At 39.6% G+C, this 17,477-nt stretch overlaps 1 protein-coding gene across 5 annotated transcripts in view; it reads left to right on the top strand.

Moving 5' to 3' along the window:
* The window catches only part of fgf14 (fibroblast growth factor 14), a 130,374-nt gene that overhangs the window by 93,576 nt on the left and 19,321 nt on the right, over nucleotides 1-17,477 (top strand). For all 5 annotated transcript variants that reach the window (XM_042426751.1, XM_042426752.1, XM_042426750.1 and 2 more), the window contains 2 exons: nucleotides 1,127-1,237; nucleotides 4,758-4,861. In XM_042426751.1, coding sequence (XP_042282685.1) covers nucleotides 1,127-1,237; nucleotides 4,758-4,861 — 215 coding nt within the window. The remainder of the gene's footprint in view (nucleotides 1-1,126; nucleotides 1,238-4,757; nucleotides 4,862-17,477) is intronic.

The raw sequence follows: 17,477 nt of genomic DNA, 5'->3' as shown, positions 1-17,477 counted from the left end.
TTCCTAATGCCATCACCTGACAGAGCCATTTCAGAAGAGACTGCCTTGAGCCGTACACCGACAGAAAAACAAAGCCTTTTCTCTGCCCTCAGCAAGACCTCTTGCATTGTCCTCTGTGGCCATGCTCTCTCTTTTTCTCTCTGTTTTTTCCCCCCTTTCTCTTACACCCCCCTAAACCTCCCACACACACACACACACACACACACACACACATAGAGACTTGCAAGGAGCATGGCTTAGGCTCAGGTGAAGTTGATTGTTCACTTCCCCTGGGCTTTCTTAGAATGAAATCTGGTGTGATGGCTGTCTCTACGATAAGACTAATGTTGATGGTATATGACCCCAGTGGTTGTCCATGCGCACACACACACACACACACACACACACACTCGAGCACACACCCAGATGAAGAAATCGAGCACAAGCAATATTTTTCCAGAGACTGCCAATGTGCAACCACATGCAGGTCTATTAAAATGTATCCTTTTCACTTTTCCATCCCTTTTTTACTTTCTACATTTTCACTTTTCTTCACATTATTACAAATCCCCAAAATGCCAACTAAATTGCAACATGACTGTTTGAGCTGCAGTGCTGCTGGGTAATTAAACCGTATCGGTGATTTATTTACAGTGGATATGCGGCTAATTCCCCTGTTGGGTCAGCTAGAAGGGACGGAGCACAGAAGCTCTCACATCCTACACACTGAGGACCCAGAGAGGGTGCTGTTGGGTTCATTATGGGAGTCAGGCGACCACAGATTAATTCTGCTGCCTATAATTGGATGGCCTATCTCTATGCAGGGCAGGGCTTATGTGCCCAGAAAGTTGGATGTGGGATTTGCCTGTGAAAACACACAGGAGTCACAAAGTATTGTAAAATAGTTCTGCACTGTGTTTCATGGTGTTTTGCAGCTTAAGAAAAGTATTATAAGAAGTATTACAAGAAAAATATTAGAATATTCTTGCTACAGTAAAGCAAATATCTAATTTGTTGAATCTTATTGTAGTCCTTGTAACAAGCTTTTGTCTAAACATGCCTGTACCTGCTACTCTGATGGTTTTTCTGGCATAATTTTTCTAATCTTTGTCTCCTGCTGTTGTTTCTCCCTGTTTCTCTCCTTCAGATCCCCAGCTCAAGGGTATAGTGACCAGGTTATATTGCAGGCAGGGATACTACTTGCAAATGAATCCCGATGGCTCTCTTGATGGGACCAAGGATGACAGCAGTAATTCCTGTGAGTACCTTGACTGTGTCTGTTGGCCTCCTAGATCAAACACGCTTTAGGTGTCAAGAAACATTTGAAGACTTGCTAACAGAAGACACCATGAAATGCAACTCAACCGGTAGTACTGTCAAGATTTCATTACTTAAAATCTAAATTGAATAGGTTACTTGAGCACAAGGGTATTTCCAGTTACACACTGCTTTACATTCACAGTTCACATACACAGAGGGATCAGGGGTGAGTTCCTGGCTCGCTTTCAGGTCTAGATTTATCCTTCAGGTGCGGGAAATGAACCAGCAACCCATGAGTCACGCTTCTCTAACCTTCAGGTCAATACCTTCCCTCCAGTAATGGGTCTAGAAAAACTTGAATGGGGAAGCCAGACTGGGTTACACCCTCAAAGACGGGACAGATTTGAGTCCTGCTCTTAATAATAATAATAATAATAATAATAACTGTAAATTATTAATATGTAAATTGTTTATTCAGTTAAAGAAATGCCAAATACACAACTATGTATTCTGATAATGTCAATAAGTAAGTACCCCATTTGTAGCCATAAACAATAAGCAAAAATGTTTTTCAACCCAGAAATTACTAAGTTTTGTTTTCATTTTTGTTTCATTTTATAGTTATTCAAAGATTAACTTGACTGAGAGCTTTAGAAATGAGAAACACTCTGTGTTTGCTCAGGGGTTAGTTTCTCTTTTCTACAGCTGTTAATGAATGTGCAAGTCAATATTTTAACAAGGTTTTAGTTTAAAAGTGTCCTTGCATGCAATAAATCCAAACAGTTTAATTGGTTTTGTACAACATATAAATATGCAGAACCCCAAATAAGCTGTAAATGGCAGATGATGTCAGTTTTCAGCCAGATTTAGGTTTCAGGAAACACTTTTTTGTTTGTGCATCAGGACAGACACCTGGGTAATGAGGCAACAACTATAACTTATAGTATAAATAAATATGTCTCCATTATTACTGTCACTTGCCGTTATTATTTACTTAATCAAGTGTGATGGTCACATTCAGTTAGTCATATGACATGACTGAAGGAAATTAGGTTTGGAGTTTTGCTTAAATTTAAAATGTCCTGACAGCTTCGGTGGACCACAGGATTCTTGCTGGATTTTAAAAAGCAATGGCGGTAAATGACGGTTATATCCTGGTGCCGTGTCGGAGGGTTTAAATAATTTATGAAGTCACTGGTGCTGTGTGATCCGTGAATAAATAGCGCACTGCACCTCTTTCAAATTGGAGACTGTGGATGAAGTGCACATATCATTATCCAGCCTTTAATCATAGACTGACTTAACAGCATTAGAAATTGTATTTTGGACATTGCAATCTATACCAAATACATTAATTTTATAGCAAAGTGTAAGAGTCAAAACTCAACATGAATATGAATACACATTGGATTTAAATGATAAATTATTAGCAGTGATTGTTATTTATTATTATTTATATTGATAATGATTTATTTCAGCTTAAATTTCAATCAATGCTCATACCTACCTGTTCTACATTAATTTATACTCACAAGCAACAGACAGGTGACAAATTAAAGGAAAAACCAACTAAAGTGTCTTAGAAAGGTGTTGGGTCACCACATGCTGCCAGAACAGCTTCAATACACCTTGACATTGATTCTACAGTCTCTGAACTCTTCTGGAGGGAGGAACACCATTCCTCCAAAAGATATTCCCTCATTTGGTTTTTTAATGATGATGGTGGTGGAGAGCGCTAATACGTCAGTCCAAAATCTCCCATAGGTGTTCAAGTGGGTTGAGATCAGGTGACTGTGAAGGTCATAGTATATGATTCACATCATTTTCATACTGATCAAACCATTCAGTGACCCCTCATGTCCTGTGAATTGGGGCATTGTCATCCTGGAACAGACCACTCCCATCAGGATAGAAATGTTTCATCATAGGATAAAGGTGATCACTCAGAACAACTTGATTTGCAGTGACCCTTCCCTCTAAGGGGACAAGTGGACAAAAAACCTTGCCAGCAAAATGCCCCCCACAGCATAACAGAGCCACCAGATCCTCTCACTGTAGGGATCAAGCATTCACCTGGCTGTAATTGCCTACACCCCTCTGAATCTGGCAGGGGGTGTTTAATCAGATTTCTGACAGGCCCATGCCACCCCTCTGGTCCCGCCACTGCTTCCCTTGTTTTTTTTAGCCTTTGAAGCAAAAATGTCATCTTAAATGGCAGCTACAGTATAGGATCACACAGATTTGTCCTTCTCTCCAAGAGGGAAAGTGGACCAGGAAACAGTAGGTTTAATGGGGAGAAAGGGTATTATTAGCTCATTCTGGCACTTCTCCTCTATAGAGCTTTAGGCTAGGTGGTTAATTTAATTCCAGTGCTTGATGTTAACGCTAGCCTGACACTCTACATTGTGTCACTTACCCCTGTCAGCATGAAAAGATGTGGCACATGTCACATCAGATAGCCTGACTTGTAGGACTTGTGGTGAAACAGTGGGCATACAGATAGTGTGGACAAGGGACATTTTGTATCATTAAAACTCCAAAATCAAAATCAAGTGCTGGCACTGACTGCTGCACATTAAACTTTTTTAAAATTGGCCCAAAGCCACCAAAAACCAATGGTCACGCATCAGTTCTCTAGCCTTCCCTAGACTCCAAATCTGCCAATACCAACTACTTATGGGGTCAGCAGAGGTCATTATGTAGTGCCTTTATGTCTCATTTAAGGCTGATTTATGGTAGGTCGCTCGACACTTGATAAGTGTTGCGCAAAAGAAATGAAAGAGTTGTGCAACGTTTTCAATTTATACTTTGGTGAAAGGTTAAACTAATTAAACAAGGATGTTACAAGTTATCTGAAATTACAGACCAAAATATCAATAAGGAAGTTCAGTGAAAACTACAATCTCCATGGCGACGTTAGTAACACTACCCAATCACACATGACAAAATATGACAGTGTCTGCAACATAACACAATTCTCCAGGTGCGTGACATGAAAGGAAAGTGTCAAGCGCACTTTTTTCTGTCAGAAATACTTCATTTCTGTCAAGTGACGCTTATCAAAAGCGACCTACCATAAATTACCCTTTAATGTCACAGCTAGGCTAGTCCTGTTGTTTCTCACCAGCACAAACAACAGCCATTGCCTACCAGGCCCAAGGAGTCTGCTACAACAACAAAAGGGCTATTAAATCTACCACGCACCAGTGGTGGCCCCAATTACAGCTGTTTCTTAGGTGGCTCTGGGTGGCCGAGGCTATGCTAGGCTTGTCACGTTCACCAGCCATACAGAAATTTATCTTCAGAGATTACCTAAATGCAACAGCTATTTACAGCAACTATATTATCTATGCCTTGTGAAGCATTAATGATAGCGGCTTGCATTTGGATGATGAATTGTACCATAAAGTTTCACTGCATTTAATGTTCATGTAATGGTTAGGTCTGTCTATAGCAACGGTGTTTGGTAATATTTTTATATAAGTGCATGTTTGCCTGTTCACCTGTGTGTTTTTCAGCTTTGTTCAACCTTATTCCCGTGGGCCTCAGAGTTGTCGCCATTCAGTCTGTGAAGACAGGATTATACATCGCCATGAATGGGGAGGGCCATCTGTACACATCAGTAAGCAGTCTGATTCTATTCTAAGGTCCAATTATCTGAACATGTCTTGTAAATGTACTTTATTATGTTTAAACGTAAGTGCATACTAAAACCTACACTACACACAATCATGATGCATTATGCCAAACATGTGTCCTGATTTAAATCATGTTTGTATCTGTACTGTGTGTGTTTTACATGAAAAAAGAACAAACAGATGTAGATGTAGATATTTACCACATTTGTGACAGGATAATTGCATTTCAGTTAAGGTGAGGGATCCCATTAAGCAGAAATTCATGCATACAGATTTCTATTCATCAGGTTAAATGTCCCCAGAGTTTTCATAGAAAAACACATTTACATCAGGTGACATAATTCAGGGGGAACACATATTACACTCTACCACATGGGAGCTGCTTACTTACTATTACAGAGTATATTACAAAGCATCAATCTTTTGTTCTGTTGCCATATATGAATTAGATGTGCGCTATAGCAGTGAAATGCTGTGATGCCGTGACAGATGTCGTTAAGTGAAATGCAGAGCTGTGTTTTACCAGTAGTGGGACATCTGAGGAGTAGCTATTCTTTTTCACTACCTAGGCACACCCCGTTATTGACTTCCTCGCTACAAAATAAACCAGGCTTCTGTCGGCTAGACAGCCAAGGGGGTGATAAGACCCCACCCAGCACAGATAGTGCCTTTTGTTTCACTCCTCCACCCTGTCCTCTCCCAGTCAGTCAGATCAATCAGCAGGAGGAACATTGGGAGTAGTGCTCCTCTCCCCGACAGGAATATCCATCAGAATCACTGTCTCTTCTTCCCTCTGCTGTCCTCATGTTCCTAATCCTCAGAGCACGGAGTGGGAATTGCTATCTTATTCTTCATTCATTACCTTGGAGGTTTAGAGGGGCTACTTCTCTTACTGTACAATGCACCGGTATTCCCGTGGAATTCTCTAATACTTAATCACTGCTTGACTTAAGCCATGAAATGAAATTCATTTGAGGAGGATTGACCTAGAATCCTATGGATTTTGTTAAGGAATTGCACGGTGGGGATTACGAATTAATATATAGCATGGGTGCCCTATACTGCATAACACACAAGAAGACATAACTTGTTCAATTTGTTGATTGCACTCTATTTGTTGCTGTCTTTCCCCTCAAAGAGACACAGTCTAACTCAGGTAACACTGTACTTTAAAATCCCCCTATTTAGCATTTATAAGCAGTGTATAAACACTTAATAAATGGTTTATAACACACTATAATGGAGTTATACGCAGATATAAAGACATTTTGAAGTGTTTATTAATGTATAATATTTGTCAACAATCATAACTAATCTCCCATGAAGACATATTTTATATTATTACAACTCTATTTACTATATTGTTATCGATTATTTGTTTATATACCAGCCTCCACTTATGGATGCCCATAGGAGTTGTCATAATCATAGTTGTGGACAAATACATTAACTGTTTAAATACTCCTTATGAATGCTAAATAGGGGAAAATAAAGTATAGTGTTACCCAAATATATTTAGGCACTAGCAGCGTATCTCTGTAAATGCAGAGCTCCAAAAATAAAATAAAAAAATATTTTTTAGAAATATTAATATTAATAATAAAATATTCTGTGATTTGTATATCCAACGGTTAACTTTTAAAAATAGCGTAAGCATCTTACTTTAAACTGTATGTGTTGCATTGCTCCATCTTGGAAGTCTGTTTGAATATTTAATTTTATTCATTCTTTTTAACAATGTTGTAAAACTATTTGTGTAGCATCATAGAATCAGTGCTGAAAATTGATCATCAATTGATTATCATTTATCTGCATTACTATTAGTGCCCAGTAATTACATTAATAAGGTTGTCAACAACAGCTACAACTGTAAAAATGAGGAACCTGTTTGTTTATATAAATCTCTAATAATACAATACTGAATATACAGCACAAAGGTACTACATGGGGTAGACAAAATAAACAAAAAAAGATGATGTCAGGCTCCTTAGCATGGACTATGCTTGAAGACTGTATGCATAGCTACATTACTAGGAATGACTCTCATGTCCATCACCACTTCAATCATGTTCAAATTTCATGTCCTTCATTCCCTCCTTCATGCTCATCTCAGTTCAGTGCTGCTATGTCTCTATGCTTCTCTACACTTTGCAATAATGTGGCAATTCCTGCTCCATGCGAAGTACTCACTATTTCAAACTCTATTACAAAGTGAGTCAAACTAAATGTCACATGCCAGTTAGCAATATTTTGAACCCCCACATATCATTTCTGTTGGTTCGATTCATCTTGTGATTGCTGTTCCTCTTTGTCCACACAGATTGTCTGTTCTCATGATTTTCTATGCTACTCCATTTGTCATATTCGATTATTATGAAGGGTTTTTAACGCCTGCAAGTTGATTGCTGATGATTTGGCATCTCTGTAGTAGACTGACAATTGTTGCTGTGAAAACTCACAATCAAGTGTTGATTAGCAGACCTGCTTCATAGCTGATAAACGCTGTTAATACTTTATGTGTTCCTCCTTAAATCATGTGATACATCCTGCTAATTGGCATTCAGCCTATAGTTTGTAACTGTGATGACGTTATTTCAGAATTAAGTGTTTATGTTATTTTGTCCATTAGCCCCTGGACATGTTCAGTACAGGCAGAAGTGTTGTGAAGTGGGTCTCATTGAGATTGGAACGCTGTGTTCCTTCAGCACAGTTTGCCCCGCTCCTCTCTTCATGCAGCTCCCTTGCTCCATTTGCAGCTTATTCCTGTGCTAATGGAGGTTCTGATCAGACCTCAATTATCAAGCCACCCACTCAAAGGTCTCTTTTTGCGCCTTAGTCTGTGAATTACTCCGGTAATGGCAGCCTTGAAAGATGTTATTCATCCTCCTCCATCTCCTCCTCCCATTTCTCCCTGCCTCTTCTATCCTCCTCTGTAAGCAAGGTACAACCATTCCTCCCATTATCACTCAGTTCCTTTGTAAGGGAGGATCTGACAGTCGACCTTTTCTACCTGTTAGGTGTGTTTGATTGTCGTGCACTCACATTTTCATAAACTTCTTGGAAGGTTATATTAGTGCAGAAAAACAATGCTTTTGAGTTAGCGTGGTAAACAGCATGTAGGGAAATTCATCCACCAGCAACCTGTTTTTATTGGGAAAAGTATTAGTTTTAATATAGCCTGATGTCCTTAAAGCCAGGTCATATGTAGTAACTAGAATTTACTCAGTCAGTTGTTATTCTGAAATACCTTACTGAGGCTTTTACTGTGATGATGTACTTTGATAATGAGAAACACTGAATGCTGTAACAGATGAGGTGAATCAAAGGAGAGTCCCACTCTTTCAGAAAATAGATGGAGAGCCCATTCAAGGCCTCTGGTAGTGCATCATATTCCTTTGTGTGAGGCATGGAAGGCGCAGTGTGTGGTTCGAATGACAGAGATAGCATCAAAGTGACTGTGCAGCCTGGCACAAAGGACACACCATGGAATAAAGGAGAGTTCAATCATCTCACCCCTTTTCAATCTGCTGCTTTTCTATCTGAGCCAATAAACTCCCAGCTAATTTCTCCTCCAGGCTGCTCCCTGAATCAGGCGTTTCTTCTGAAATGTAATAAGAGGGGGGGAATTCTTTCAGTTTGTTGTTGAAAGTAGTGGAAACACGACTTATGGAAGCATCTAGATAACTGTAATAGCACTCTTTATGCAGAAACAGACTAATTCAAATGAGATAAATCCTAAAAAACTGAATTATTCTACGGGGAATTGATATAAAATCCCTAAAAGCAAACAAGGAAGTGTGGTTTTGTTACATATGATGAAATGATGGTGCTAGAGAATGCAACTCCTGTGTGCTGTTGTTGCTTTTCTGTCCAGCTAATACAGTCTCCTACCATCTCTCAAGTGTAAAGGTTGGGCATTTCATGGTTGGCTGGTTTTCTTTAGAGCAAGTTCCCCATTCCCTCACTTCACTGGAGTCTCTCTCTGCAGGCTTTCTTTATCAGGAGCCTGCACTTGTTAGTGCTACCTTTTATGATTGTCAAATTGACTTGCCACATCACTTGAGTGGTCCTATAAGAAATGCAATCCTTGAGAGGACCAATCTGGAGGCGTGCACTGGCTTTAGCTTCACTTGTTAGAGGCTGTATCATCAGTCGTATGAACACAGAAGACTGAGAGCCTCTGTTTCCTGTGGTAGTGCCCGGTTCAGAATGTATGACAGCCCCAAGGAACTTGATGTGAGGGCTCCCTCAGTTAGCGTCAGTATGAAAATGAAAGTGCATGGCGCCTGTGTGTAGGGAGGAATAGAAAAGAGCAGCTTATTCAGGAGTCGGTGTGAAACTGAGAGAATCCTTTGAGAACATTCAGGCAAGGAGTCCCTCAGGTTCGGGTATTTGACATTTTCCTACCAACATTCTTATTCATCTTTCCAACCTCTTTGGCCATTTTTCTGATGCTGCTCTCAAACAATCTACCTATTATGGACACCCTCCCACGGATGCCCTTTGCTCCCCTGCTTTCATCTTCAGGTGTCTTGAGATGTGTGCACTTTATGGTTTGTATTTCCTCTATCTATGTATAGGGATCTCTTGCATTTTTATTGTTTATACTGCTGACAGAAAAAACAGTGAAAATTCTCAGCGTAATCTGTAATTAAAATTTAATCATAAGTGGATTCAGTCTCGACGGTGGGATAAATCTGCGTTGGTCTTATGCATTAACTTTAACTTTGGTGAGCTTCGCGCCGTTAACGAACACCATACAGTCTTGAAAGCGCGGACCTTTGAGGAACTGACAGCTTTACTGATTTCTGTCAGGACAACATCATTTATCTGTGTTTTCCAGAACCATTACAAACCACTGGTAAAAATAATGATCTTTTATGATGTGACAACACTGGAGTTAAGGTCTGGTTAGGTTTGGGCACAAAAACCACTTGGTTAGGTTTAACCATGTGACGTCACGGCTGCGTTGCCATGACTCCCGGTGGTGTTGGTGCGTCTCTACCAATGAGAGATGATTTCACACCAAGGTGCGAACTGAGCAAAGCATGCTGGGAGATGGTCCATTTTGGACTCCATTTACTTGACTAGATGCCCTTACTTTTTATCAGGCTTTGTGACTGTGTGCAGGCCTGCCTTTGTCTCATGCACATGGAGTATGAGGCCCAACATATAGAACGTCATCACAACTGCACCACTGCTCTGGGTCATAATTACTATGGCCACTAGATGGCATCTGTCATTAAATGTGACTACATGTAGTTTTGGGGCTACTAACTAGCATGGAGCACGATTGTGATATGCTAATACTGACATGTTTCCAGCTAGCTAGCATATTGCAGCTTGCTTGCCAGTAACTTTGTTAGCTGAGCCTCAAGCACTACCTATTTTGTGAGGACGCGTAGATAAACTTTACTGTGTGACCAGGGTTTAAGTGTGAGCATAGAATGAAAGAGAAAGTAACAGAACATGACATAGCTATTCTAGCTCTGTATGTGCAGCATATGGAGAGCATAAATATAAATAAACGAAGATAAACAGAATTGTGACACCTCTTCACAAGACACCACGACTGTAGAAGCATACACATGTGCTTGTGTGTGTGTGTGTGTGTGTGTGCATGTTTCGTCTATATGCAGCATCAGTGCCCGACAGATGGCTTTGTTGTTTGATGGCATGCTTGTTTTATTGGTGTTGATTGCAGACCTGCCGTGAATGAAAAAGAGCTCCCTCAGTTTCATGGATGTTTTATGGCAGGATAAATATTGAAGGTAGGGGATCAGGGGCATCTCCAGTTCTTTGAAGCCTCTGGCATTTAGATGTGAAATACTTACAAGTGTACAGCAGTCAAACTGACATTCCCACTTTTGAAATTTTTCATTAAGTATGTATAATTACATTTGAAAGACCTATTTCAACAGGGAAAGTGATTCATTATTCATCTCCTTGACATACCATAGCAGTATGAATGATGGGAAATCACATACAAGTGACAGGTCAGACAATAATGTTGTGATTGAAGACTTCTCACAAATGTGAAAAAGAGTCACTGCTAGCTTGGACGTTTTGAGAAAATACCAAAAAGCTAAAATCACTTTTTTTTAAAAAATGGCACCCAAAAAATCTAAAGCAAGGAATCTGTCTGTTTGTCTGTCTGTCTGTATGTATGTTAGGGATGTGCAGAGAGCCCAGTATTTGTATTTGTATCTATATTTGTTGAGGCAGCAAAATCATTTATATTTGTGTTTGTATTCGAATAAAAGTGGAAATAGGTGTAAAAAAAAAAATAAAGTGTTTATGAATAAACTGTCTTATGAAGGAGTTCTCCACACTGGATCTCAAACTCAAGTCTCCCAGATCATAGACGACTGCACTGTCTACTGAGCAAAAACTAAATGCATCACAAATATACAGACAGACTTCTACTCATTTATTCTCCCATAACACAGAGACAGCACAGTGTGTAACGTGTAGGGAAAAACTTGAAAGGCGATTATTGATTTGCACTTTCATTTATTGCCTATTTTTTTACAACCTAACTTTGTGGAAAAGAGAAGTGGAACAACAGGTTATGGAGAGTCCCTTGAAAGCACTTTGCGCGAGTCAATAGCTCAGTTTTATCTCTGGGGAACACCCCCAACTCCAGGAGTGATGTCCAAATAAGGAAATGTGCGTCATGTAGCAGGTGGATGTGACTCCCCTTGTTGAGACCTGCTGATAGACGTTAACTGTGTAGCAGAGGAGAGAGACAGAGATCGCGATGTAACTGACCTGTGCGCTGGTATTTAACATGTTTTTTTTCTTCCCAAAAACAAATAATTTTTAAAACATTTGTACAAAATAAATGTTCGTAAAAAAACCCACCATTTGTGCTTTGCCAAATAACGCATTTGGATTCAGGCCCACCCCTGATGTATGTATGTATGTTTGTCCTTTGCATATCTCGAGAACTGTTCATCCGATCTACTTCATACTTGGCGGGTGTATTGCTGGGGACCCACGGAAGTGCAGTGTCGAATTTGGTGCCATTTTGACACGTGACACATTTAATATTAATAAACTTTGAATAAACAAGCAAACAGCAAGCCGCTCGGTTCTGTTTCTGACTGCACTGGGGGCTGTTTGATATAAACACTGTCACATCACAGCAGGGCGGGGCTTCTGGGCTCTGACTCGACTTCACACTTGGCAGGTGTACCGCTGAGGACCCAAGGAAGTGCAGTGTCGAGTGTGAAGTTGTTTGGATGCACAACACATTTAATTAACTTTGAATAAACAAGTGAACACTATAGGTACCAGAGATCTGTGGGAATGTGAAAATATAATGGTCAGCACCCTTCACTGTTGTTCTGCTATGTTTTTTTATGTGAGTCTGCGGATTTGTTCAAGTGGTTAAAGACCATAACAGGAACCTTTTAGAGGCATGGTTTATGCCAAATAACATTTAAGTGTTTTAATCTGATGAGCCGATTGAAGTTATTTCTCAAGAACCGCATATGTATGTATCAACTGACTGAAATTAAATGGTTTGAATGCAGACAGAAACTTCACCAGTGAGACTAAACTGAGGTTGAATCATAGAAGGAGTTTACGGCCTTCCATTGGTTGATTCTGCTGCCAATCAAACATGTCTGGCTTGTTTTACTGCCTCCGTCTCTGTTTTTTTTCTCCTGTGTATGCTTGTTCTTCTCTCTTAGGCAGTCTAACTGAGCGGGGTGCATGCCTTTGTCCTGCTCAGCAAGTCAGAGCCCAGAAGCCCCACCCCGCTGTGATGTGACGGTGTTTATACCAAACAGCCCTCCACTGCACCTAGACTCAGAGCTGAGCGACTCACTGTTCACTGGTGAAGTTTCTGTCTGGATTCAAACCGCTTAATTTCAGTCAGTTGATACATACATATGCGGTTCTTGAGAAATAATGAGCAATCGGCTCATCAGATTAAAACACTTAATCACCAGTGAACAGTGAGTCGCTCAGCTCTGTGGAAGGCCGTAAACTGCTTCTGTGATTCAACCTCAGTGTAGTCTCACTGGTGAAGTTTCTGTCTGCATTCAAACCATTTAATTTCAGTCAGTTGATACGTACATATGCGGTTCTTGAGAATAATGAGCAATCGGCTCATCAGATTAAAACACTTAAATGTTATTTGGCATAAACCATGCCTCTAAAAGGTTCCTGTTATGGTCTTTAACCACTTGAACAAATCCGCAGACTCACATAAAAAAACATAGCAGAACAACAGTGAAGGGTGCTGACCATAATATTTTCACATTCCCACAGATCTCTGGTACCTATAGTAATTACTCAGATGATTTCCCATCCGGAGGAGTGTCGGGCTCAGAGCTAAGGTGGGGGTAGCCTCATTATTTCCAAAGTGTTGCTCTCTCCTGCCTTTAATGCAGCATCAGTGCCGGGAGGGGTGGTGGTCATGAGGGCTGGAGGGGGAGCAGCTTCATGAATTAATGAACAACAAGGTCGGAGGTGGGCGTCAAAGCTGAACTGGTGAACTGTTGGTCAGTGCCAAGAGGAGCTAAGAATAGAGCTCTTCGGCCATTTAAAATCACTGCCGTTATTAATGGCTTTCTAATGGATGTACACTCTGGCTTGTAATAAAATCTTACACACATTTGTAGAAAATTATTTTTCCCTTCTTTGCAGAATGTATAGAACTTTGGTTTAGGTTGTGCCACTGAAAAGAGGAGTTTTGCATCACAACAGGGAGACCCCCACAATGTGTTAGGCTTTACCTGTTTGCCTCTCTGAACAAAAAAATCTTCAATATGCAACACAGCTGATCTGTCCTCTATCTCTTTCCAGGTCAACAACTTAGGGTCTATTAATGTCTCATTTCCCCCTGTCCCTCAATCCCTCTGTTATTCCCCTGCTAATGTGCGGTAATTAAAGTGTTGTGAAATGTATGTGCAGCTGTTATCTGAGTCACTGGTTATTCATAACATGTAGTATCGCAGTGCAGTGACTGAATGTGCTGGGAGGAATATCAGGGAATACATAATGGATCAAGAAAGTGCCTTAACACCCTCAAGTCTAGAACATCACCATTAATCTGCCAAGTTGTGTACTGTACATACCAGAAGGTAGGAGGCTTTTAAATTCAAATCAGATTTTTTTTTTGCTGTAAGCCTTGTTACGGTATCATCCTACCCTTTCATCATGCGCTCATGTTATAATGAATTTCAGTGAGATTCCTGCAAAGTAGTCCTGGTGGATATGTACCATATATGGAGCATTGGGATCAGGCTACGCTTACACTTACTGACTGGTGTCTGACTAGCTGAGCTGACTAGTAACATTAGATCATTCTTCAAAACCTTATGACGTTTTTTCACAGTTACTCTGCTTATACACTCAACCACACAAGCTTTTGGTATTGTTGATTTAACTAAGATCTAATGTTCATGTATGTGTTTATTAGTTTAGATTAGTTCTCCCCTCAGAGAGAAGAGAATATTCCAAATCTAACTATTTATAATTGCTATAAATGGTCAGTTCCTTCACTAATGTGTCTCTGATTGAACTTAGTCTTGCTAATTCCCACATCTTGTCTCAAGGCTGCAGACCAGTCGATCAATTTGTTATTTGTGGTTCTCCTCTTTTCTTGAAGCCTGAAAAATATTGTAGGTGTCTGCTATCTTACTATTGGACAGCATCCCATTTATGTAACCAGAATGTGAACTTAACACAAAAGAAAACTGGAAATACAAACATATTTTAATCGAGGAAAAGAAAGAAGAAAAAAGCTCAACAAAATGACAAATAGTTTCCTTAATGTTTTTAAGAGCCAGCATACAAACCTTTCCATTTTAGCATTTGCCATCTGATTTGCTGATTGCTTGAACTTCTGCTTTGCTTAAGTAATGGCCCTGTGCCAGTGCTGCACAATGTCCTTTCTTCTATTAACCAGTATTGTGTTTTACAAGACCGTAAATGCACAGTTATAGAAATGTAAATGATGGCTGCTCTGAGAGCCTTTGCAAGGTTCTGTGAAATACCAAGAAATCCCCTTTCTGCATCTCTAAAGTTGTTTATCTGTATCTTCATAAAATCATGTACCAGCTATATTTCTTCCCTGGAGTGAACTGACTTTCTACTGTGGTGGCCACCAGCCAACTATCGATCTGTCAGCTACAGCTTACACTGAATCTCCCTCATCCATCTGGGATAATCCTTACATCTCTATTAAAATGGAGTAGCTAAAAACACACAAACAACGGTCAGTTGGTATGGTATGGATGCTGCAGAGATGGCTATAAATTATGTGCTGTTGACAGATAATGAGAAAGCAGGAGAATGGAAAGAATACAAATGGTGCATCGACTGGTTGGGAGACAGAGAGTTTGGAGAGAAAAAGGGAGAGGAAACTCCGAGGTGTGTTTGGCAGGGGAAGCCCTGCTGTGGTCAATATAATCAGTGTAGCATGCAGACCACCTCTGCTTGTTGCCCCCATTTGTCTATTCTACCTTCTGCCAAAAGCATTCACCATTTTGAGCAACACAAAAAGAATTCATCCAACAACACCAACAGCCTTTCATTTCTCATCATAGCAGGTAGAAGTAAGCCTTGTATCGAATGCAGGCTACTATTATTTGTTGTCCCTGTGGCTACTAAATGAAAGGACACTGAAAATGTTATGGATCATTTCCATAAGGGAGTCCTAATCTATTCATATGGGCTGTGCTGTGGTTGCTTAGCTGTCCTGACCTGTTGATACCCCCACTTTCTTCCTCATCACTACACTAAGTGCCTAAATTGCTAGATCCAAGATAAGATGTTTCAAATTTGGCTTAAGTGTATTTTTAATTGAATATTTGATGTAATCGAATATGGTTATGCGTATTTTTGAATGCTTTTGTCAAGTGGTTCTAATCATGTATTAATAAATAACAAACCAATAAAAAATTAAAACAGACTTTTAAATAAACATAAGAATGAGTCTGTTGGGTGATTGTGATTCATCTCTAAGTTACAACAAAACCTCTGAAATTAGATCACTTGTCAAAACTTTTTGACATAGAAATTATGCATTCTCTGCACAATATCTTGGATTTTTACAGTTAACCTGCCAAAAAGACCTGGCTTGGCTTTTTCTTCTTTGAGTGGGATATATTTTGTGCTCATCCTGTTAGAGGCTCAGCATTGCTACTTTTATAGTTGCAAAAGAAAGACTGTAGTTCAATAGAACATTCAAAGCAGCTGTCACAAAGTTGTTTTGATTTGAAGTGGATATTGACCTTATGATACTGCAGGGAAAACAGCTAGACTTTGAGTTAATAAGTTGTCTTATAGACAGAAGGATTATAGTAACAGGTTTTTATGAAATAAATTATATTTTCATACAACTTACACTCTCCAATACAAGCAGAATATTGTATCAGTGAACAAATGTTCTTGATGAGGTTCTGATGCATGGCTCTGCCTGCAATATCTTACTGGTCTGCAAGGTTCTTCACCGGGTACATATCTCAGTATATGCAGATATAACATATAGTAAGGTTTCATCAAATTTAACTTGCTTCTGGAGTAAAAGCTTTGATGCAGACTCGCCTGTTCTCTCCCAACCTGTTTTCTTTGTCACACACTAAATCATCGGACAAGGTAACTGCAACTATTACTGCAACAATTATACATTAACACCTGTGCAGACAGTTCACAGTTGATTAGCATTCTGGCAACGCTCACCCTTTGCTCAGTGATGTCAAATTTACTTTACTCACCTATGTATCGAATAAGACTGGCAAAACGAGGATGTTTGCCAACCAGACACAGTTGAAAAACACTTTTGGGAACAGTAATGACTTGGTAGGTTGTAATTCTAATAAGCAGTGACCACCATCATGGTTTGGGATGCACCTCGGTGCCCCGTCACCTAGCAGCTACCATGTGCATTTGTTTTTGTGTATGTATATGTCTTGAGGATGTTTGCGTAGTTTAAGTGGGGTTCTTAATTTCATTTGCTTGTGAAAGACATTAGAAAAGACATATTTTTTAAGGTTTTACACAGTACATTATATAACACATATATAGTATCTTTAAAACATCAGCAGTTTGCAGACATAAACCATTGATCCATGATGACTATGACTCATTGACTTATTATATATGTTTTCTTTTAATAGTTTTATTTTTATTTATTTTGTCTTTTTTTTTTTACCTGAGATCTTATCCGCTTCTTTTACCTTGACCTAGCATCGGCAACCACCACTATTTATTCTCACCCACCACTATAAGCCTCTGTTAGTGTCTCTTTGTTTCAATTGCCTGTATTGTCTTGTTTCCCTTTGAAACCGCTTGAAAAATGCATGTTCAAAGAATGGGCCTTTATACTGCTTAGATTCAGGCTGCTAGTGATAAACAAAGACACATTTTTATTGTGTAAGTGTGTGTTTACACCACTGAGCAGCAGAAATGAAGGCGAAACAGAAGAAGAGTAGGCGCAAGGATCTTTAAGATTAAGATTTCTTTATTTTTCTTTATTTTATTGTCATTTCCTTTTTTAGTCTTTGTATGTAGGAATGCATATGGCATCATTGATTACATATTGCAGTGACTATCAGAGCAAACATGTCTAGCCTGTTCACTGTA

This window comes from Thunnus maccoyii, chromosome 11 (genome assembly GCF_910596095.1).
Source record: "Thunnus maccoyii chromosome 11, fThuMac1.1, whole genome shotgun sequence".
In the NCBI taxonomy this organism is placed as follows: domain Eukaryota; kingdom Metazoa; phylum Chordata; class Actinopteri; order Scombriformes; family Scombridae; genus Thunnus; species Thunnus maccoyii.
The sequence above is the reverse complement of the archived record's forward strand: the minus strand, read 5'-3'. Positions and strand labels throughout refer to the sequence as shown.